The sequence below is a fragment of the Egretta garzetta genome, unplaced genomic scaffold (assembly GCF_000687185.1).
Source record: "Egretta garzetta isolate BGI_Z169 unplaced genomic scaffold, ASM68718v1 scaffold337, whole genome shotgun sequence".
Lineage (NCBI taxonomy): Eukaryota > Metazoa > Chordata > Aves > Pelecaniformes > Ardeidae > Egretta > Egretta garzetta.
This window is the reverse complement of record NW_009260181.1, coordinates 575,295-598,179: the sequence shown is the minus strand read 5'-3', so window position 1 is coordinate 598,179 and position 22,885 is coordinate 575,295. Positions and strand designations below refer to the sequence as shown.

The following is a 22,885-nucleotide window of genomic DNA, read 5'->3' as shown; positions in this document are numbered from 1 at the left end:
GCGGCTCGGGACGGGCTGGGCATCGGTCGGTGGGGGGTGAGCAATTGCCTTGTGCCTCATTCGTTTTGTATATTCTGTATATTCTGTTATCATTCTCATTATTACTATTATTATTATTTTCTCTTATTAAACTGTCTTTATCTCAGCCCTCAGCTCTAACCTTTTATTTTCTTTCCGATTCTCTCCCCCATCCCATTGAGGGAGGGGGGGGGAGTGAGCGAGCGGCTGCGTGGTGCTGAGTTGCCAGCCGGGTTAAACCACGACAATGGCTGACCAAAAAAGTCACAGACAAAACAACCACGCTGCCTCAGAAGGAAAACACTTTACAACATATCGATGTCCAGAAAACCCAATGGTTTGAAAATGAAAGCAGAATAGTCAACAAAAACAAAGTACATTCAGTCAAAGCAAGAAAAGCAAATTATCTTAAACTGCTACTAACAAACCCACTAGATGTGACGTAAAGCGCAGCAGTAATTCTGCACTATACTCAACTGTAGCAGAACTGAAACTTCCACACACAATCAGACTTCTCCCTCTGCATCACTCCCAATGAAATAAAGGAAATAAGGTGATGGATAGAGAAAAAAAAAGCACAAAGAATTCAGATAAGTAAAAATCCAAATAGCTTAGAACAGGCAGAAACAATGAGACAACGGGAATTCTTATCTTCCCATCAAATCAGTGTTTTACAGGTTTCTTAGGATCCAGAAAAGCTAATTAAGTTAAGTCTCCTCCCCCAACCTCCTCCTCATTTAAGCCAAATGTTTGTGCAGGCGTTTTTTTGTTTGAAAGCTGATCTGAATAGCTCATAGACCAATGGGAGCATCTAAAGCAACTATCTCACTCTCTACAGAATAGCCAAAAGCCTGTAAGAGGGATCTTGAGAAAGAAAAACATAACAGAAATTTAGAATCATAAAGCATTCATCCATCTTTGTTTGTGTGGGCTGCACTGAAAAAACGGAACCACTTGCACTCAGTTTTGCATATTCAAAACTCTCACAACTGAATAAAGATTAAATAAAAACCTCTCCACGTGTCAGTTCATATGAGACCCACTACATCTGTGGTTTTCTTTGAGGGGTACACAGGGACTTGAAGCAAACTCCAGAAACACACCGCAAACAATAGAAAGATTCTGCTGCTCTGGTGCTGCCAGGCTCCATTCAATGCCAGCCTGTTTCTTTTACTCAGTCATCAAAGACTAGTTACCTAGACAGGAAAGCATGGTGTTGGGTTATAGTATCACAGTCATAGGCGGATGAGTCACTCTGTTTCCTAGGCAACGGCTGCCTTGGCTTCTCATCCTCCATGATTCCCGAGATGTCAATATTGCTTTTGCTCAGGCGTTTGCTGTCACCCAGACTGGAGTCCTCTGCTAAGAGGGGATTATCCTTCAGAGAATGAACAGAGCAAAAGAAAGATTTAGACAGTGACCAAAATAAGACAGAGCTTGTATGAAATGGCTGCATTTATACATTCGACCTCACTTTATCCAAGAAAGGGCGGAAGGGGTTAGACTTTCTCTCTGCAATTGAAGATAAGGAAAGAGATGAAGACTAAATTTCCCTGTAAGACGTATAGCCTAAAAACTGGAGGGATAGTCAGGAATTTTAGCGGGGGGAGGAGGAATTACACAAAAGCTTTATCCCTCATGATGTCATCACTCTTAGAGAACTGTATCGTAAGGTAATCAGAAGGGGTCTTACCTGAGTGCACAAAATGTCCATTAAAACATTAATGGCCTTGCTCATTGTGTTCCATGGATGTGGGACCTGATTTTTTAAGAATGTGAACTTCTGCGGGATGCAAGAGGAGACCAGTGGTACCGTATCTTTAAGGTACCCTTTAAAATAGGAAATAGATTTATTTATTGTTCATCTCCTCCAGCACTTCTGCAGCTTTCACCAGCATCCTCCCTGACATATCTCTATTACCCCTGGACTTTTATTCCTCCATCCATTTCGGTAGCCAATGCAAACGCTGCTTTTCAAAACGCCATTGGACTGAATCGCCCCCATTCACGTGTGAGATCTGGGTGCATGGGGCATGCAAGCTCTGGTTCCTTCTAACAACTGCGTAACGCAATTCTGTGTAAATCTCCTTCTATTCAGATCAACAAAATAAGGCAGTGTAAAAATGCCTGACATCTATTTTTACAAAACTTCAAAGATATGAACATCAACAAGGCACAATAGGAGAAGAGACAGTTAAAATCCTTCTAATTGCGTAATTATTGGTTTTCATCCATATTCTAACAACTCTTACAATGCAATACTAGAATTCATGTGATGATATCATACAACTAGCATTAGCATCTTAGTAACTTGCAGAAGATTAGTTTAGGACCAGCATGTTCACAGACAATTACTCCTGTGATGGTACAATGAAAAAACTCAACATGCATGTAGGAATCTCTGCATTTCATAGAAATGTACTGAAATTCACATCATGCCAACTTTCATATTAAAGTTGTGTAAGATTTAGGACCTTGCTTGACCTAATACTAACTTATCTACAATGCTAAAACTAAGCCTTACTTCCCATAGTTGTTACTGATAACGAGTGCCAAGAACTATTCCATGGGGCCAGGTAGATGAGGGCTCCTGCTGTGTGTTGGCACCTGACTGCTGCCACTGCTTTGTGTGGTTAAGTGATGTAAAACCTAAATAAAGGCTCCACCTAAAGTATGTGCTTCTGTTAAGCCAGAAGCAACCACAGGCCCTACTTGTGTTTTTAATGCAATCAGTAACTTTTTCCCAGCCCAACACTGACTCTATGTAGCTTGATTTGCCTTGCAGTTTACAACCTTACATTGAAGCTCTGTTATAAAATCAGCCCTTTTTAGCAATTCTGTCTACACTCCAGAACACCAGGGCCCTTTCAAAGCCAAGATTCCTACAACCAAAGTGTTCCTGAGTTTCTTACAGAGCAACTCTTTATAGGTGAATTATCAAGGACATGAGTGAACAACATTTCTTTATCTGCTCATGTCTCATGATTCTCTCAAACTGATTCAGCGAAGGTAATTATTTATCTCTCAGCCTTCATGATGAGTTCCAATCTCTAGCTTGTTCCCAAGCAACAGTGCCGTGAAAATGCAATATATTTATGATTTTAAATTGTAATTTTGTCTACAAATATTTTGCAACCTTTGCGTGAAGTTCCAATTTGGTGGTTTTGCTATGAAGGTGAATCCACATATACATAGCTGAATGGGAATTTTTAGAGATTGAACCAAAGCCCATGAAACGCACTGACCCTTGAAGGTCCCAGAAGGAACCCTTGAAGGTGCCAGAGCAAGAAAGCAGATGCAAGGAACTCAACATGATTAAATATTTTTGTTTAGGTCTCTTGATTTCCTGGTGGTCTCAGGAAGAAGGCTGGCTGTTGGAAAGGCACAGAGTTGGCAGTAACATAACACCAAATGCTTTTCTTTTAGTCACACGCATGTTTCTCCACAGTGTTGACAAACTAGCTTGTGTCACTAGCTAAGATGATTTTTCGGTAATGGAAGCTAATACCTTCATCCCTGAAAGCTGGCAACAGTTCACCCTCGTCCTCTAAGCTTCAATAACGGGTTCTCCCTGCAGAGTGTGTCTTCTCCTCTTGTGCCACAAGGCAATCTCAGACAGGTCAAATTTTTCTGGAGTTAAACAGTCTTGGAACAACACTGTGTGAGAAAAGCATCAAACCCCCTCTTCTGCACTGCTACCGTTAAGGGTAACCTAGCATACCTAGCACTTCGGTTGTGCATGTTGATCTACTGGGCACAAGACACACAGCAGAATGCTAGCTGCTTTCTCTTTTTTTTTTAGTTAAGCTCTAGAATAATAACCATTACCTAAAGCGAGTTAACAGGACATGGCATGCTCTTATTGCACCTCAGAAGAAAGCCTTCATTTTCCTTGGTCAAAATCAACACATTTTAAACTTGATTTTCTATGGGTAAATCTCAGGTCTTCCAAAGCATACATGCCACAGACAGTTCAATGAGGGAAGAAAAAAAGTAGTTTTAGAAGGACAAGGGACTAGATCTCTGTGAGACAACCCTAGGGAAGGTCGCTGAGAAATTGCCTAGGTGTTCTACAAGAGAGCAGGATTCCAAGTTGTTCTTTTCCTTGTTGCACACAACTCTCCCCACACTCAGTTACATTTTCTTCACCGCTGCTCCCCGCACCTCTGTTCTTGGACATAGCATTACACCACTGCATTACACTGTGGAAGTGGCACCGGAACACCCTTCACAATTCGTAACAGCAAATGCCCCAAGTGAAAATGGACTTTATCATGCTCAGTACTTCTAAGCAACTTGCAGAGCGTATGATCCAACTAGACAAACTGAGGATGTGAGAAAGAGAGCAAGGCTTACAGATGAGGACTGAGGCATGATAGATCAAGAGGCTTGGCCACGGTCATGCAGGCAGACTATGGAAAACAGGCTAACTGAATCTGTTTCTCTGAAGCTACAGAAAGAAAGAACAAGTTAATAGGACAGGTATTTCCTATAACCTCACTCTGTACTGGAGTACATTAGCAGCCCTGTGCCCGTGTGGTGAGATTTCATGTCAAGAAGAGATGTTACAGAACCTAATCTGTTCTCCAGAATTACGCAGATGAGTTGCAGGAAAATGAAACCAAGGCAGCAGCAGTATACGATCTATGAGATGAACCTTCCCACGCTGTCCCACCTACAGTCTTCCCATGGCCTAGAGGACCTCCTGGCTCCTGTGACAAGTGAATAATTAGTCTTATTCCTGAGAACAGAAAACCCGGGAACTATAGTTACTGCCAGTTCTGGAGCTGGCTTTTATCCCATGGACAATACGTGATACTCATGTGATAGTCCCTTGAGGACTGACCTGGGACCAAATCCATTTTACACATGATACTGACTATCCATTCAACAGGAAAAGCCTGACAACCATTTCACAGAGACAGACAGAAATTAACTTCTCTAAACTATCTGGGCCTTCTCTGCATCTGAACAGTGAAAATTACATCAGATGCTAAGCATATGTCAAAATGTCTGCACACTGTGGCATCATGGTGAAGAGAAAGTGTTCAAATTTATAGTAGTCTAATACTTTAAAAAAAAAAAAAAAAAAGTCTTGTCAAAAAATCCTGTATTCAAACCTGTTCAAAAAACCTCGCCAGATTTTAATTTTGCCGATTTGACACTTTAGGTTCACCCTCATGACAGAGTCTTTCTTGTATACTGCTAAAGAAACTGAGACAATTCAGCATTTATATTAGCTGGATCAGGGAGTGAGAAAGAGTTCCCACAAAATATACTAAACAACTTAAAAAGACATTAGGTAACACATTAGAAGAAGGTTGAGGTGATCAGTATAGAGACTATTCGCTGCATTTTAAGCAGTTAAAAAGCTGGTTTTCCATTGCTACAAGCTCTTTCAGCTCCTCCACACGCCACAATTAAAATCTCATCTGCAATAATATGGTAACAATACGGGGATCATAATCAGTCACCTGCAGGTGGCTTTTATTTGTCCTTGATCCATGTGAAGCAAACTGTCAACTTTTTCCATCCATCCTAAGGAAGAGTTGTCTACTTCTAAATTATGAGTATTTTAGCTGTTGCAACAAAAAAGAACCATCTTCCTCTTCCAAGAGACAGTGTTCCCAACCATGTCCAGTGATTGCTAATGTAAGACTTCGGGTTTCCACTTCTGATGATGAACCAAGTTCACTTCATTCTTCTGCCCTTTAATAACCCGAGGAGAGATACGATGATGACGACAACAACGCTGGCTTTCTTTGTGAAGTATTTTGACGTTTACAAATGTAACTGATTGTTAAAGAGCAAGAGTTACTAGCCTGGTCTGAGCAGAGTGGCATTTGCTCTACTGCAGACTCTTTTATTGAACAGGCAGATGTTCAAATACTGCCCTGCACAAGCGCGTACACGCAACGATCAGCATGATCTCAGTAGTCGTTCACATTTCTGCCTATACTGTAGAAGTCACTACCTGTTATGGTTAATTCTGACTTGATTACTTAGTGTAGATTGGAACAACACACAAACCAACAAATACTCACCTGGGATAACAGAAGAATGTATCATTCTAAATTCCTTATTTACATTGCCTCATTAAACTAACAGGCCTTCTCTCTCCAAAAGGAAGTTTCTAGTGCCTAAAACTGTGCACTATTCAGAGAATGTAATGGTCACTGCATCACCAATCTAGCTTATTATTAGAGACCACTTTGAAATACACAGAGTAAGAAGGGAACTATATAAACTTAATTTACTCTATTTTCACAGTTTATAACCAGAACATAAAATGCAATGGTTGAGAATACCCCGGTCTCATCCTTATTTCCAACTAGTTTCATTTCATAAACACCCCTGACATTTGTGAAATGGTAAAAAGCTCTCTTATATTTCTGCATCTCAAACTCTTCCATTTCTATTGGAGACACCAAGGAAGGGGAAAAAAACAACCCAGTAAAAAGAGTCCTCCTGAATGTGTTTCACAGCAGCAAGCTGAGAACAATGGACAGAAGGACAAGATAAGGAAGGAAAGGAATACTTAGTTCTTCTGAAAACACAGAGCAGTAGAGTTGGAGAAGAGAGGAGGAAAGGGAAAAGATGGAGAGAGCAATGGGAAGAGAAGCTCTGTGGTATCAGGGAAGAGGAATACAGAAAAGTTGAAACTATAAGCAAGAGCAGGGAAGTCAAAAGAACCTATGCTCCCTAAAGCCTGATCCCCACTCTCAGATTCATCATCAGCCCTTGCACATCAACCCCACTGTAGGACTGGGATCCAGGAGGACCATTTCTCTATTTACTTTACTTGTAATGCACTGTCCTCAGTGCTGGTGCCATTAAAGGCCGGCTGCTGAGAATCCTGAGCCATGTTATTAGTGGTGAGTAATTCTCCTTCCTGGAAGCATTTAGAGGATGTCTCTTTGCTCAAGAGTACTCCCATCACACATAGCTCTCAACCGAATCAAGCAGGTTGGTACCACTGAGCCCATTTTTGAGGAGAAAGGTAACTAAAGAGATGAAACAATTTGGCCAGGGTCACAAAACCATCAAAGAATGGAGGACAGGCATCTTGTCAACTCTAATATGCCACACCCATTCTCCATATCCACTTGGGTCTGACGTACTTAAGATTAGCTGAACTTCAGTTTTCTTAAGTGTTGAACACAATAATGACGCTTACATGCTAGCATTACTTCAAATAATTGTGCTTTCACCATCATAAAATCTTCCCTGGATCACAGTTAGAATTAATCCTCCCTTCTCTTCAAATGCAGCACTCCTATAGACATTGCTATGCTCAGTGGTCCGTTCACAGATCCTCAGGTGACCTGCATGCCTTGTCAGGAAGGAGGCATTCTTTCACCAGTCACTAAAACTTATTCATGAACACATCTTAATGCTAGACTACCCCCAGGCAGTAGCATAAGGAACTCCAGACCCTATGTGAGCAAATAAAATAATTATAAAAAGAAATAGAAAAGGTTTTGGCAAAACCAGGAGCTTAGCAGAGATTACTGAGAGAGGACATGTTTGCATTACACTTAGGGATACAATAAAGGGCACGTGGTAACCCTACTTTAAAGATTTACAGTTAAAGCCTCAACTAGTGATTTCTGTATGTCATAAAACTGAAGCTGCGGACTTGATTTTTCAGACAGCAATTTCTTTATATATGAGCAAAATCCCGTGCTATCATGGCAATTTACCAAATCCTTAAATTTTCTCTGTTTTCTATGGAGCTGATTTTCTCCAGGGAGTGAATCTATAGGGTTTCAGCTGTGTGGACTTTTTCTCTTCACCTGGATGCTGCTGATGCTTCCTCTCCTGCTACTGTTCTGACTCTCATCAGCTGTATTAGAATTAGAGCAGATGGCATCAAAGCCCAAAATTCCTCCAATGCAGTCGCCAATGAGACACACCTGAGGAAATAAAAAGATTTTCTGGGACACGTAGCAAGTGTTTTAAAAGAAACAAAAAGCATCACAGCACAGCAGAGGAGTTGCTATATTACTTTACACCCTTGTTCCTGGTTTTGCTACACCTTGGTTCCTACTGCAGCTGAAAATGTGCAGCCGCTTTCTCCCACTTCCTTTTATCTCCAGACATACGCCCTCTGCCAAGAGGTTCTCACGCCTCACCAGAGTTCATAGCAATGCTTAGTAAGAGCTTAGGGGTCAAAATGCATGTGGGAGAAGGTATAGTATCTTTTACCAAGCGCGTAAGTCTAGGTTAGACACTGCACAGGGCTCCAGAAGTGTCTTTCTCACGCTGGGCACTGAGAACACATTTTGCATAGGTAATCCCACACTAGCATTTTTTCATCATATTTGCAGTATTGTCCCACGCTTGTAACTCGAAACGCTCAACACAATGGCTTAAAAAGAAACAGCCTTGCTCGGAAAGAATTTTACTTTGATATAAGAGAAAATAGTCCTACCTGTCCGTTAAAACCAGCCCCATCTGTAGATTTGAGAAATTCGTTGTAAACTTGATTGGCTCTACTGATCACCATGGCAACCGCATCCTGGTACTGAGGGGATGAAACAGCCAGCAGGGGCAAGGCAGCCAGCGGGATGTGGTCTTCACTGCTGCTGAGACAGCTCTCGTCATAGCTGTACGGATTTAGGCTAGAGGAGGACACGCTATCATCAGGAAAAACGCAAGAGGCAGCACACGGCATTAAAGAATGAACAGTTACTTGTTAAGAGAAACATGTTGGGTTATTGCAATTGCCCATGGCAGAGTACGGGAAGGCTCATTTTCTCACAGAATTCAAATGCTTAGAAAATCAAGGAGTTACTACTTTATGTGAATGAGATCATGCTAGAAGGTGTTTCTGTAGTTCAATATACTTTGTGCAATTTTTCCACATACAAGCAGACATCATTCAGAACAGCAAAGAGATTACACCATCTCAGCTTCTTTTTTTTCCCCATGTGACAACTTACTACATCAAAGAACGGGATCCAATCATCACAATGGAATATTGTTTCCTAGAACACAAATGCGATAGATGTGTTGTTCAAAAGCATATAAAACCATCCTTCCCTGTGTCCCACCCTTTCAGAAAGATGGCGTATAGCCGCAGATGTTCTGAAATCATATGTAAAAGTTTGCACAGTAACATTTTGCAAAAAAAGGAGGTGACTCAACTGGAAATGCATGCTTAAATCTGATAGGAGTCAGCTTTCTTTGAGCTTTGTCGTGCAACCCGCACGTTTCTCAGTAAATGTGCTAATCATGTCTTGACTAATTTTTATTGATGAAAACAATTCCCAGAGAGCCAAAGACGCAGGGCACATTAGTGTGTGCTAGATTCTCTTGCAGTAAGCTGACTGTCCTTTAGAGATTAAAGTCAGAAGTATTTTGGATAATACAGCTCATCCAAAGTTCATCCAGAGCTGCAGGCAGGCAACTGCAACACTTTTTAGCATTCACTTTCTTTAGGAACTTGTGGGCGATCACAATATTGAAAAGCAAGCTGCCTAAAATGTCTTTGCCAACACCTGCATCCTTGAGACCATTACAAGGGTGATGGAAGGACAGATGACTTGCCACGCTCAAGTATGGAAGCTGGGCTGTGTTCATGTCCTGAGCCTCACTGGACATGTCCACACTTGGCTCTTGCTGAAGCACTCCAAAGATCTGGTATTTTTCATCCAAAGTAGTAAAACAGTTTCTGTGTCCTGGAGCTCAGCTGGCCTGCCAAGATGTGTCAATTTAGCAATTAACACAGCTTCATTCTGCCAGCTGATTAGATCATCCAAATGCACAGCAGACATACAGTTATGAATAGTAACTCTCAAGAATGGAAGATTAACCTTAAAAACCTACATTAAAATGCCTAATTTACTACAATAATAGGCAGATAACACTTCAGAAAGGGAAAGGGAGAAACACAGGAGGAAAAAAAATTATGAAGTGAATGTTTGAAATGGAAAAAAATACCTGCATATGTCTTCATAATAAAAGTAAAATGCAAACAACATTCACAAGCAAACCACAGCAAAGAGTCAATGGAAAAATGAATAGCTAGTAATATTTTTGTCATGGCTAAAGGAATAGAGATCAAACTGAAACTAAGCAATTATTCTCTAGACAATCACAGTTAACTGGCTTAGAAATGAGGGTTTGGGTTTTTTAATTCCAATTTATTTTATTGTAAAGGTTGCAGCCACAGAGACCTCTGTTGTAATCGTAAACAAAACACACAGGGAAGAAGGATCCAGACCACCAAAAGAGCGTACAGAAGAGATGAAGTTGTTTATCATAGGGGACATGCTGAGTGTTAGTGCTGAAGCTAAGACAAACAGGTAAAATATCAGCACTGGAGCTAAAAGGAGCACGAGTCTTCTTATCTCGATGCATTGGCAGGACGCTGCAGGAGGTCGTTCCAAAGCACCCACCTGGAAACATCACACTTGCATGAGGGCTGGAGGCGGAGAGGGAAATCACAAGGGAGCAGCTGAAATCACCAAGACCCTGACAGATAAAAGTCACCCGTGTAAGAACCGAACAGCTCTCTGATAAAAGGCAGCAAATGACCAGGCTGCAGGACAGAGCTGGCTTCCATGGAGGGCGGTGGTACCCGTGACTCAGGGGAGAAGGGATTGACGGCACACGGGGATGGGGCGAGGGGTTATTCAATGCAGGGGAGTGGGGGGAGGAAAGGAGGAGCAAGGGAATAAAACTTATTTTGAAGGCAGAAAGCATCTGGCTAGACGCAGATCAAGACAAAACAGTGGCCTATCCTCAAAACTGCCTCAGGTCAGCAGTCCCTGACACGGCAGCCGTGCGAGCGGGAAGCGGAGGGGGAAATCACCCATATGGTAACACTTGTTTGGATAACTGTCACACAACAGCTTTTTGACATTTACGGTTTGGCTATCTGCACCTCATGCTGACAGTCCTAGGGACTTGCTATTGCTGTTTCTGAATGTCAGAGTATGCATTTACTTCTTCCACTTTCAGGACAAAAGAAAAACAAGGAACAGAAAATACTCAAATCATAGCGGCTGGACTTCTCCATACACTTTCTAATTAAATTATAAAAGTATTTTAAAAAACTGATTAGGCAAACGCAACACCAAGAGCTCCCACTGCAGGACATGCTACTGTGGAAGAAGCACGCAAGGGGCTGAGCACTCCAAAACTCATCCAACAAAATATTTTCATCTCATTTGATTATTCATACGCTTATTTTCCTACTTAACTGTTTGCTTCCTACATGTAACTTTTGGTTTGGCCTTTTTTTCCTTTCTCTCCTTTCTCCCCTACCCGCCCCTAAATTTGCAATTACTATTCTCCAGTTTAGCTAATATTGTAATTTAGGAGCTCTAGTCTGAGGTGTGAATCAACGTATACTCATCAAATCATATGCTATAAAAAGCATAACTGCTGATCCACTCTGGGATATTTTTCTCCCTGAAAATGGAAGAGATGGCTCTCTAGTCATCCAGCTGGCACAAGAATGTGCCTTAGTTTTAACCCTTACCCATACTCAGCAGCAAAGACGGAGATAAGTCACAGGCAATCAGTCATGAGTTATAAATTTACACAGGTTGCATAAACAGTGTCTGATTTATATGAGATACACAGGAAACTAGAAGTGGTGGGAGTAGATGGGAGCGGACCAGATTCAACAATCTGAAGCATTTACTAGACGGAGTGATTTTGCCCTGAAAGATCCCTTCAAGCCAATATTCGTAAGGCAGGGAGGAGAACTTCATAGGTGCATGCAGATGAAAAGTCCCCGTGGAATCCGTCTGAAGCCAGGCACCCAGCACCCAGACACAGCATAATCCAAAACCTGTGCCAAGGCAAACAGTGCCACCTTGGCACGCACTGTGCCTGCACATTCAGAAAATGGAGGAATCGTTCAAACCAAACAAGAAATCCTGTGCTACTGCTTAGTCAGTCCTCTGGCTCACCCTCGATGAAACATGATAGTAATTAAAAATGCACCTTCTCCCCCCAGTTTGCTAAATGGAACGTTTACCACAAGTTTATGTTCTACGACTGCATCCTGGCGTTCTGGCTGTGAAAGCTGCTGGCATGAAGCTGCAGAAATGTGAGAACAGGGAATCACCTCTCCTTTTGTCAGCCCCAAACGGGTACATCACAAGCAGCCTCACACAAGAACATACCAAGGCAATACCAATCTCATGTCGGAGCGATTCTATGGGACATTCAAACACCCAGCCTGGCTGTTTTCAGTCTGGCCAAATACCATGTGCTGCAAAAAGAGGGAATCAAAAAACAGAGAAAGAAGTGGGAGCTCCATCCATTTGGGCTGCCAGCACACACTCTTCCTTCCACGCTATCAGCTCCTCTGCCAAGCAGTTGAGACCTGCAGGCACTGCATTATGAGATACCAAAGAGATGGTACTGAGCCCTGTGCTAATCAATGGCCCAGATGGGCAAGGATGATCTCCCAAACACTTTTTGATGCTTCAACTCCTCTTCTGCTATCAGTCCTTTTGCTTTACAGGGCAGCAACTTGGACATGCACACACTTCTCCTTTCCTGGTTCTTTCAGTGTACCCCGCCTTGATGCGAACAGCCAGGCTCACCTCCCACCAGTCTGGTCTGCACCCTGCCACCTCTTCTTCCCATATGCCTGTCTCAGCCGTGACTGTAGACCTCCTCAACTCCTCCGCAGGGTGTTCTGCTCTACACAAGGTTCAAACATAACTTTGGGCACTATACTGCACTAAAAAGACTATAAAGGCGACCATCACTTAGGGGAAGCTTTCACCAGCCAAAAGCACCGCTTCCTAGAGATGCACCCTTCGTAGCCCATTCGAGACACTTCTGTATGTGGCATTCTTATAGGTTAATGACGATAAGTGAGTGGGCTACCACAAACCACTAAGGACCTTAAAGTGCAGAAGCTGCTACTGGGAATGAACTGATAATAAAGTTTTGTCATCTTAAATGTAAAAACCATGTCCATATGTAAATTCTCACCAAGACGACGTGTTGAATCACTCTTGTTTTAGATATTTATTTCTGTTCTCAATTTCCAGCACAAAGCAGAATTTACTTAAATCAGTCTAAGTTTCTCAGCAACACTTCACAATCTCCACTTTATTCCTAAACCCATGTTAGCAATATGACATTTTTTTTTCTAAAACAAGAAACATTAAAATTACCAGGAGGGTTTTCTACAATATCCTGTCCCTACAATGGCCAAATAATGAACAGGTAAATAAAACCAATAAAGGCCAGCTGGCATATCTGCAGGCAGATGTAGTTATGTTTCAATTTTAAAATAAGATAAAAGTTGACTACTGATTTTCAGGGTCAGTTTTGGAGGTGGAGGGAGAGTTAACAGTTATCACATTTCTTCTTCTGTCCGGATTTCTTCTGGATTTTTTTCTTTTTCTTTTGGATGCATGTGGGCAGTAGGCCGTAGTCCACCATGGGGTTTGGGTTTTTTTTGTTTTGGTGGGGGTTTTGTGTTTGTTTGTTTGGTTGTTTTTTTTTAAACAAATACAGCAACTTAGAAAAGGATGAAAGATTGTTCCAAGTCTTGCAGCAAGCAAAAGATTAAGAAGGATTTGCAGCATTTCATTATGAAAAAGACAGGTCACAGAAAGCCATTCAAAACCACACTGCAAAGCCAAACATTAGAAAATGCAACTGAACTTACTTGGAAACAAGAGAGAAAGCTGCTGAACATATTGCTGGGCAGGGAACAAGTCTGATTAAGATGTGGCCCAAAGCAGCAGGGAAATGGGCTCGGGTCACTTTCTCAAACACAGAACTGAAGGTGTTGATGTCCGCCAGCTTGCTGCTGTGGTCCCCACCTCCGGTGTCTAAAATGTTCCCCCCATGTAGGATCAAAATTAGCACGTGTGTTTTGCAGCTCTGATGTTGAGCTCCTTCCTGTGAGAAAAACAGGGAATAGAAGGGAGGAAGTGTTTATATGGACAGTGTTGGTACACTTGGCGTCAACATTCACAAGCAGTTAGCAGCAATTTGTTTCTCCCACCCCCACTGTAATCTTTTTGTAATATTTGCCTTTACTGGGGGGGTGGAGGGGGCTGTGGCAGGAGGAGCGGGGGTGCCCTGTGCTCCATTTAATTGAAGTGTGCCTGGACCAGGTAGAGCACACTATGCTCTGCCAGAAAACCCTGGCAGCACAGATGTAAGTTTCAGATCAACGAAGATTATGAACAGCTTTGTGTGCATCAAAAGCTATTTTAAATATATTTGAGACAGGAGAAGAATTCCAACATCTACAGAGAGCCTTAGCAAACGTCTGTCTAGGTATCATGAATGAGGCTGCTGCATGGACTGGAGACATCCTAACTCAAATCGTCACAGGTTCTAAAAAGACAAATTTCTCTGCCAATGAGAACATCCAGCAAAAGCAGCTGATACAGCTATCTCAGCCTTTTAAGACTGGCAACTTCGAATTAAAATGAAAAATGGGGCTAACTTGGCCAGACTTTTACTGAAAGAGTGAAAACTATGACTGCCGATATCCATAAATCGCACAAATACATTTATGAACATATGAGTAAGTGCATACACAGACAATAATCAGTATGTAATATCAGAATAAGCAAGATGTTAACTACTTGAAACTGGAAAAAACATAACTATTTTTTCTTCTTTACCCCTTGAGAGTTATGTGCACCCAAAGAACTCAGTAATACATTGAAAGATTAGGAGATTTTTGTTTTTTAAATCTTGATTGCCATTTTCTTCTTCAGTTTGGATCACATGATTCCTGGAGACTTCTAGTTCCTGATCAAATGTGAGAACATCATAAAAATAACAGTAATATTTCTTGTATTTGTCTGGGGATTGTTAATTGCTAGATTGCGTGGTTTACTGAGAATCAAGCAATGTTCGGGACAGTTCTTGAACGAAAGCCACAATCTTCAAGAGTAAATATAAAATGAGAAGAATTGCTCCAAGTTTAACAAGAATAACATTAATCAGAAAAACTGACAAGTAAACAAACACAGACACACACATTTCAGCCTGCAGTTTAGTGAGGGGTAGGGGTAGAATTGTTGTTGACACAGATAATACAAAGAAATTGGTAACTTTAGAACTGGGTCGTATTTCCACCTAAGTTAATTATGCAATGTCTAAAAAAGCTTGTGATGGTTTTCAGTGATTGCACATGCACCTACTGAACGAGGGAAAGACACACTAAGCAACCAAATAGGTTTATAATTCCATAATACAATATGAGAGCATTTCCACATGTCTACTCCTTGGAAATTAGCACAGCTTGTTTTGGGAAACAATCTCACCTCATTGTCCTCCTGTATTTCAATACTGCCTTGTGCTGGGAACCTTTGTTTTCTTAAAGAGGCTCTATATAATTCACCTGAAAGGAAGAGAGACATAATTGATCATGTAAGTATTTGGCTGCCTCATCTTTTACAGACATCTGTGGAGGTAAGACACATTTCTAGCTTCAAGACAGAAAGATCTGTTCACAGGACATCCTGTGGACAAACAGAACAACAGACAAGGTTTCTTGCCTATCAGAGGCTCTTCTGTTCTTAACAGCAACACTTAGGACAGGATTCAGATCCTTACACAGAGGCGTGTAGTACCGGTACAGCTGCTGTTGGGCACCCGTGCCTTTCTAGAGCAGCAGTAGAAGAGGTCACCTGAGGTTCTGCATCATCTCTACTTGTCTCATACAGGTATCTTAGATATACTGGTATGTCTTAAATGGCACTAAACACCTATATAGAGACAAGTGAATTAAGCCTTTAAAGTTCTCCAAAGACCTTCAGGATCCAGCTTTTCCACAAACCTCTGTGACTACCTGGGAAACTCCCAGAAGTAACTGCAGTGCTCCATTACCAGGATGCAAAATAGGAGTAACTGACCATACAGCAAAAGACAGTTTCTCCTCAAAAACCCTTGTAACCTGAAAAATAGAAGTAACATTGCAGAGAAACACGGTGCTTTGCTAATACCTTATCACAACAGGATCATGTGTGCAACATCCTCAGTTATACACTGGCAGCGTGCTCCCCCCCAGCCCCCACCTTTGCGCATAACCCTGCTCAAGCGATAACCACCAGTAGTGGTCGTGATGGATGCATCCAGCTCAAAATGGATTTGGCAGAGACAGGTAACAACACAAGAGCCAATGGCTAATTTATGGCAATGCGTCCACCTACCCACAGTGCTGGTCAATGTCCAACTGAAAGCAAATTTGGAAGAAACTTAACACCTGCAGTCGGTATGTAAATATGACTAGGAGTCAATCATCTTACCCCCATAAACAGCGAGCAGCCCAAGAGCCCCTCAAGCTCTCCTGCACGGCAGCGGGCTGCAAGCCAGGATCTCCCCCTGAGTAGGGACGCCTCTCAAGTTTACTCCTCGAGGTTGAGAGATTCCGTACCACAACAGATCCTCATTAAGTGACCAACAGCATGCTAAACTTTGAAACCTCAGCTAAGTGATATAAAGGATTGATTGCGCATATATAATCCTTTAGGCATAAACTGCTGACCAAGTCTGGGACTAGGACTGGATCCAGCCACACCTCATCATCTCTCTGAGAAGGAGTTTAGAAAGCAAGGGGGTGCTTTCTGAACCTCATGACTCAATGGGAAGGTCTCCCTGACAGCTTTGTCTGACCTGGCCTCTATGCAGTAAATAATCAAGTGTACGTTGCCATCGAATCTTGCTAAACCAGCATTGCATTTACCACTTAATTTTGTTGACTCACTGTTTTATATCAATAAAGTATATTTTTGCTTCTCTCTCACTCCATCTGCAACAAAACACAACAATGAAAGTCTCTGCATTGACTTTGGAGCGTGACCAAACAGACCCAAAGACCCACTTGTGACTATTTCTCAGGCAGACTTGGCTGGACAGCAACCTGCTGGAAGTGGTGGAACATTCATGGTACCAAGCTTTAAGACCACGTGACTGTCCACTGTCTGGCCTTAGGAGGCAAAACTTGAGAAGCATTTCTTTGCAGAGAGAGTGGTCAAACACTGGAACAGGCTTCCTAGAGAGGTGGTTGATGCCCCATGCCTGTCAGTGTTTAAGAGGCATTTGTACAATGCTGTTAATAACATGTTTTAACTTTTGGTCAGCCCTGAAGTGGTCAGGCAGTTGGACTACAATCTATTCTATTCTATAAAACTTCTACAGCTGGCTATGAAGAGGCTTGCCCTCTGAACACATCTTCTCTGTCTTTGAGGACAAAGAAGATGATGATATAGCATTATCCACCTTTTTTTTCCCCACTGTGTTTCTTCAGTCATGGAAGAGAATTGCTACAGGATCTTTCTCATCTCTTCATAACGCAGTCTTTTTTCAACACCTGCATGCATTAGTTACCCAGGGAACAGCTGTAGGATGAAATCTGATTAGCACTGTTGTCACCTTCATTGTCATACTTTATACATGGGGCCAGTCTCTTCCTTACAAATTCAAAGAATGTTCCATGCTCCTATCTCTTACTGCACTTACCAGACATCTACATCATCACCAGAGATGAGCAAGACTTTGCAGAAAACACACCGAAGCTCGCTTACTCACACTTTAGCTTACAGGGTTCTGCAATCAGATCCTGGAACACTGATTTCTCGGGTAAAGAAAGAGGAAGCAAGAAGAAAAACATCAAACTTCCAACTTGCTGCTGTCTCCAAGAGGTATTCTACTGGCCATTGTGCTTCGTTTCCAAACACCAGGATGAGAAAGTGACTGCTGGTAGTCAGCATGGATTTACAAAGGGAAAATCATGCCTAACCAGCCTGATAGCCTTCTATTATGAGATGACTGGCTTGGTGCATGAAAGGAGAGCATTGGATGGTGTTTCTTTCAACTTTAGTTGGGCTTTCTACACTGTCTCTCATAACATCCTCAGAGAGAAACTGAGAAAGTGCGGGCTACATAAGCAGACAGTGAGATGGACTGAAAACTGGCTGAACTGCCAGGTTTAAAGGGTTGTGGTCAGCAGCACAAAGTCCAGAGAGATGGGACTGTTTGGCCTTGAGAGCAGAAGGCTTGGGGTTTGTGGGGGAAATCTCATCAATGTGCATACCTGACATGAGGAAGTAAAGAAGGTGGAGCCAGAGTCCTCTTCATGATAGTCAGTGAAAGGACAAGAGGCAATGGGCACAAGGGGAAATACAGGAAATTCCATTTAAATATAGGAAAGAACTTTTTTACTGTGAGGGTGGTCTAACACTGGAATGGGTTGCCCAGGCAAGTTCCATCCTTGGAGATATTGAAAACCTGACTGGACACAGCCCTAAGCAATCTGCTCTAAATGACTCTACTTTGAGCAGAGGAGTTGGGCTATGCAGTCTCCAGAGGTCCCTTCCAACCTCAGCCATTCTCTGAATTAGAAGACATTGGAACACAATATTTAGGTTTTTCATGGCCTTCAAAACATAGCAGTTCTTTAAAAATCAGTACCTGATGGTCACTATAACCCACAAACCAGATACTTGGTAGGATGCTCTCTTTGAATTTCCAGCAGTATTATGAAAACTCTCGTTTTACAGCACACAGCTGGCTTTTTTTAAAGGCGCTAAAAGGAGAATAGCAAAACTGAAACCTGATGATTTTCCATTTACAATTTAAAACATCTTCGATGTGATTGCTTCTGCTACCATCTCAGTTTCCTAGCAGTGACTTTTCACTTAAGACAGGAAACAGGTAACTTATACAAGTAAACCTGAGAGGAAAACTTTCAATGCTGAAAACCTTGTCAAGTTGAGTTTATTTGTTTAGTCTGCTAGCAATCTATGAACCAACCAATACTGACCCAGGAACATTAAATCAGCTTCCTTTGAAATACAAACTCTAGTGATACCTAGACCAGTAGAGAAGCTTTCTGCTTTATCTGTTAAATTTGCTCCTATTTGTGAGTTTTCCTGCTCCTCTCACAATACTTGCTTCTTCACCTTATGTGCCATTGCTCTCCAGAACACTGATTTCTTTTTAAGATACAGAATATTAAAACCTACAAATTAGTTGCTGTTTATTAGAATGGGCCAAAATGGCAAAATTGCCATGATCTACTGCTAAGTCCAGCATCGTAACCTCTGCCTAAGCATAACTCCTCTCAGGCAGTAAGAAGCAACAGAGACCGGCAAAACTTCTTTATGAGAACTATGGCATGGCAAGGAAACAATTGCGAACTAAAAGTGCCAGGCTGTCTTTAAGTAACAACCTTTTATTCCCATATGTCAGTGGACTTAAAGAGAGAAATTAAATACTGAAACATCTCACTGAAGGGGAATTACTTCAGCTGAGGTCATGGGGCTCAGCTCTTTAGGGAGGGCAAATGTGCTTTTCCCTTCTACAGACAGTGATGAAATTCCAGACAAGATGCGAATCCTCCTATCTCTACACACCTCCTCCTCCCTCTCGTGAGGGGAGGAGGAGGCTTTGAAACCCTTCTGAATGTCAACACCAGAAATTTGTAATTTAAAATTTGTAATTTAAAAGTGACTGCAGTGTTGCAGCCTTAAAATTCTACTCATCTGGGTTAGCTGTTCTGAGAAAAACTGGGAGGCCTTCCTCCCTCCCTGACAGACACAAGCTTTAGGAGTTATGAGAGAGGACTGTACTAAATACGAATATCAAAGGAGTTGACTGACAGCTGACAGCTTTCTGGATTTAAACACTTTTTCCTTTGTTTCTTCCAGCATGTCAGAAGACAATAAATGCATCACATAATGCTATAGATGACTCAGTTTACTTTTTTTTTTTCCATTCTGAGTTCACACCATGTTTGTGATTCCACTCCATTTGAGGTGTGTTTATAGGCAGTCTGCCAGACGCTAGAGACCACTGCCATGCAAACAGCTCCTGTATAATTGAAATTCAAGCTTCTGTAATGAAGACGAGAGATATAAAGAAGCCATGTTAATTAATATGTAAATGAAATTGAAATCCTGTATCAGGCATGCCTTTTTCCCCTAGTGCAGCCTGGAAACTGAGCCATGCCCCCCTTCAAACAACTGCCAACATGCAACAACTAGTCTCTCAAACTTTGCTGAACCCTCCCCTGATACCTCCAGCGTGACAAGCTCCACATCGCTTCTCTCTGAGAATTGGGAAGACGAAGGGAAGTTCCACGCAAGCCTTTAGCTGAGTTAATACAGGTCTAATTCAGACAGCATGAATTCTACCCTGGAGTTTGAACCGAGTATTTCTAAGTTGCCTCTTAGTGGCTTTTTTGCTCATTAAAGCTTCTCAGTTGCTCTCTACAAGTCCTTAATCTCTCAGTTGTGTAAGAACCTGAATTCAGGCTGGCCGAACGGGGCTCACTGCGCTTTACTTGCTAATGCTTCGTCACACAGGGAATTCCATGAACAGCTTCAAACTGGCACAGAGCTTTACAACAGTTTAAAAAGCCAGTGGCTGGGACTCCTTTTTATTGAATGGACAGGCAAGGTAAAAATATATTTATAAAGTACACATCACCATATTTAAAGAGATTTGACAGAACACTGTATCTATCTCTTCTGCAGTATTTCTATATACTCTATGTCCAGAAGCGAGCCAGTTAATGGTCTACACACAGTAATATAAGCCAATTACCTATAGATACCCCCCCCTTCAAACACACCCCTTGGTAACAGCAGGAAGGGTGAAAACGGGGTTATCCGACTTTCCATGAGAACTCCAGAAGTACTTGTTAGAATGCTTTCAAGCGCTGAGTAAATGCTTGAGTACTCTTAACTTGCGATTGGCATTAACTACGTAAGATTATTACCGTTTACCAGCTGGAGATACGTACAGCCTTAGATTTCAGTCACAGATGAGAACACACGAACAAGCACACACGCAGGAAGCAAACTGTATTTCAGTGGCACCCAAACAAGTTCAAATAACGTCACCATATGGTTGAAATGTTTAAAGTAGCTGCTAGCAGCACAGAAAAGGTAGATAATTAGTTCCCAAAACAGCGCTAGAACTGCTGGACTGTTTATAAACAGACTTGGAATTCCCTTGGGATTCAAAGGATACAGAACTACATTAAAATGGCTGCACACCATAATGAAAAAAATGTGTAAAAAAACCACCAAAACTTTAAAAGATGTACTCAAGCACACAACTTGGCCAATTTGGAACTCTGGTAACTGCACTAGTACAGGGCAACAATCTAAGAATAGGAAGAAGAACTCTGAAGCAGATCAGATCACACGAGTCCAAGCAGTTTTCACCACCTGAGGTTCCTGCCTTCCAAACAGGATGCTCAAGGCACCTTTGATAAAGACAACAGGCCATCTATAACAGAATAACCCATAAAGTGTAAGGTCTCGTAGCCTCAGTCCTTCCACTAATCTGTAACTTACCTCCATGAAACAGAGTGGACAAATTGAGGAGGGCTCTCCTGAATGACGGAAGTTGGTAACCTAGAATGGCAGGCTTAATTTTGAATTTCAAGAGAACAGCATCAAATGGGTTCCAATACACCAACAGAGAAAAGTGGTGTCAGCTTCATCAGAAGTGACGCGCATTACCGCCATGCACTAAATGATGCTTATGTCAAAGACAGCAGCTCTTCCTTTAACCTCTCATCACTCAAAGAGATGCCCTGCTGCTCTATGCCACACAAAGCTCTTTTTTAGAAGACACACACAGAAGTATCGCTGCAAGAAGTCACTCTGTGTACCAGAACAGGTCAAGGCCACTGAGCACGATGACAATGGAGAGGGAGAGAGAAGGGGAGAGACGGCAAGAACAACCTCCGTCTGTGCCGAAGACTACTGGAATTTTAGGCAAATTCTAATACTTAAAGTCAACAGAGTAACTTGACAGATTTTACAAGGTTGTCCCAATCAAAGTATTTGTAACAAGCAACACAGAAAGCCTCTTACCAGCAGTAATTTAACAACGACCAAAATACTCTGAGACTCAGAGAGCTTTCATCTCGACGTTAGACAGGTATTTTTTACAGTAAGAACAATTATTGACTGGAACCTCCCCAGAGATGCAGTGGAGTCCCCATTGCGTGACTGGATGTGACTGGACAGGGTGCTAGATAAGCTCATCTAGGCCCCTTTTCCAACGGAAGAGGTTGGCCCAGATGATATTTTGAGGTCCCCAGCTGTTCTATGATTCTGTGAGACTGGGTTGTGCTTCCTTGTAACCTATCTTCTTGAATGGAAATCCCTTCTTCTAAGGCAGTAAGCTTGGCAACAATTTCCTTGCTGCCAACGTCAGCAACAAAAAGCCTCTTTCTGAATGCCCAAGAGAGATGCAATGCCTCTTCACCTTGTAGTGGGAATTTTAAAGGGTCCACAAAAGCGGATTTAAAACAGCTGTGTAATCCTACACAAGCCAAAGTTAATAATAGGCAGAAATGGATTCTGCCCTTTCCTTACTGGGCAGAGTCTTAAGGCATTTAATTCTATTCAACAATATGTCGCATGAAAGTATGCATGTTGCATATGAAGCGTTCTTGTTTCTTTCCATCTGAGTCATGAAAGTAAGGAATATGGAAGACAAGCTGCAGAAACAGCTCTAGAAAATGGTGTGGTTTCTCTAAAACAGTAGATTTGTAACCTACATGACTGAATGCCATTTCTTTCATTGGTGCCCATTCTAATTCCACAATGGTTTTGCACTGAAAAAACGCCTCTTGATTTGCAGTGGGAGTATGGATGCCTCATTGTTCAGCTTAATATCGACTGTATTTTACTTGTATTTAAGTATAGAAAGCTGTAGAAAGCAAGGAGGCGATGGAACCAGAGAACCAATTCTAATGCCAGTATAGAATCTGGGTTGAAACCCAGGCTGGTAAAATCCAGCTCTGCTTCTCATGCAAGGCAGACAGATTTGTCATGATCAAACCACAACATTGCTTTAAAGAAGCTATCTGACAGCTGAAACTTGTAAACTCCTT

General features: G+C 41.9%; 1 protein-coding gene across 1 annotated transcript in view; it reads right to left on the bottom strand.

The window, feature by feature from the left end:
- PITPNM3 (PITPNM family member 3) overlaps positions 1–22,885 on the bottom strand; it is a 92,553-nt gene that overhangs the window by 29,447 nt on the left and 40,221 nt on the right. The window contains exons 4-8 of the mRNA XM_035897231.1: positions 15,291–15,367; positions 13,670–13,905; positions 8,453–8,642; positions 7,815–7,934; positions 1,215–1,396 (exon numbers count right to left, since the gene is read on the bottom strand). Of these exons, the coding sequence (XP_035753124.1) occupies positions 1,215–1,396; positions 7,815–7,934; positions 8,453–8,642; positions 13,670–13,905; positions 15,291–15,367 (805 nt within the window). The remainder of the gene's footprint in view (positions 1–1,214; positions 1,397–7,814; positions 7,935–8,452; positions 8,643–13,669; positions 13,906–15,290; positions 15,368–22,885) is intronic.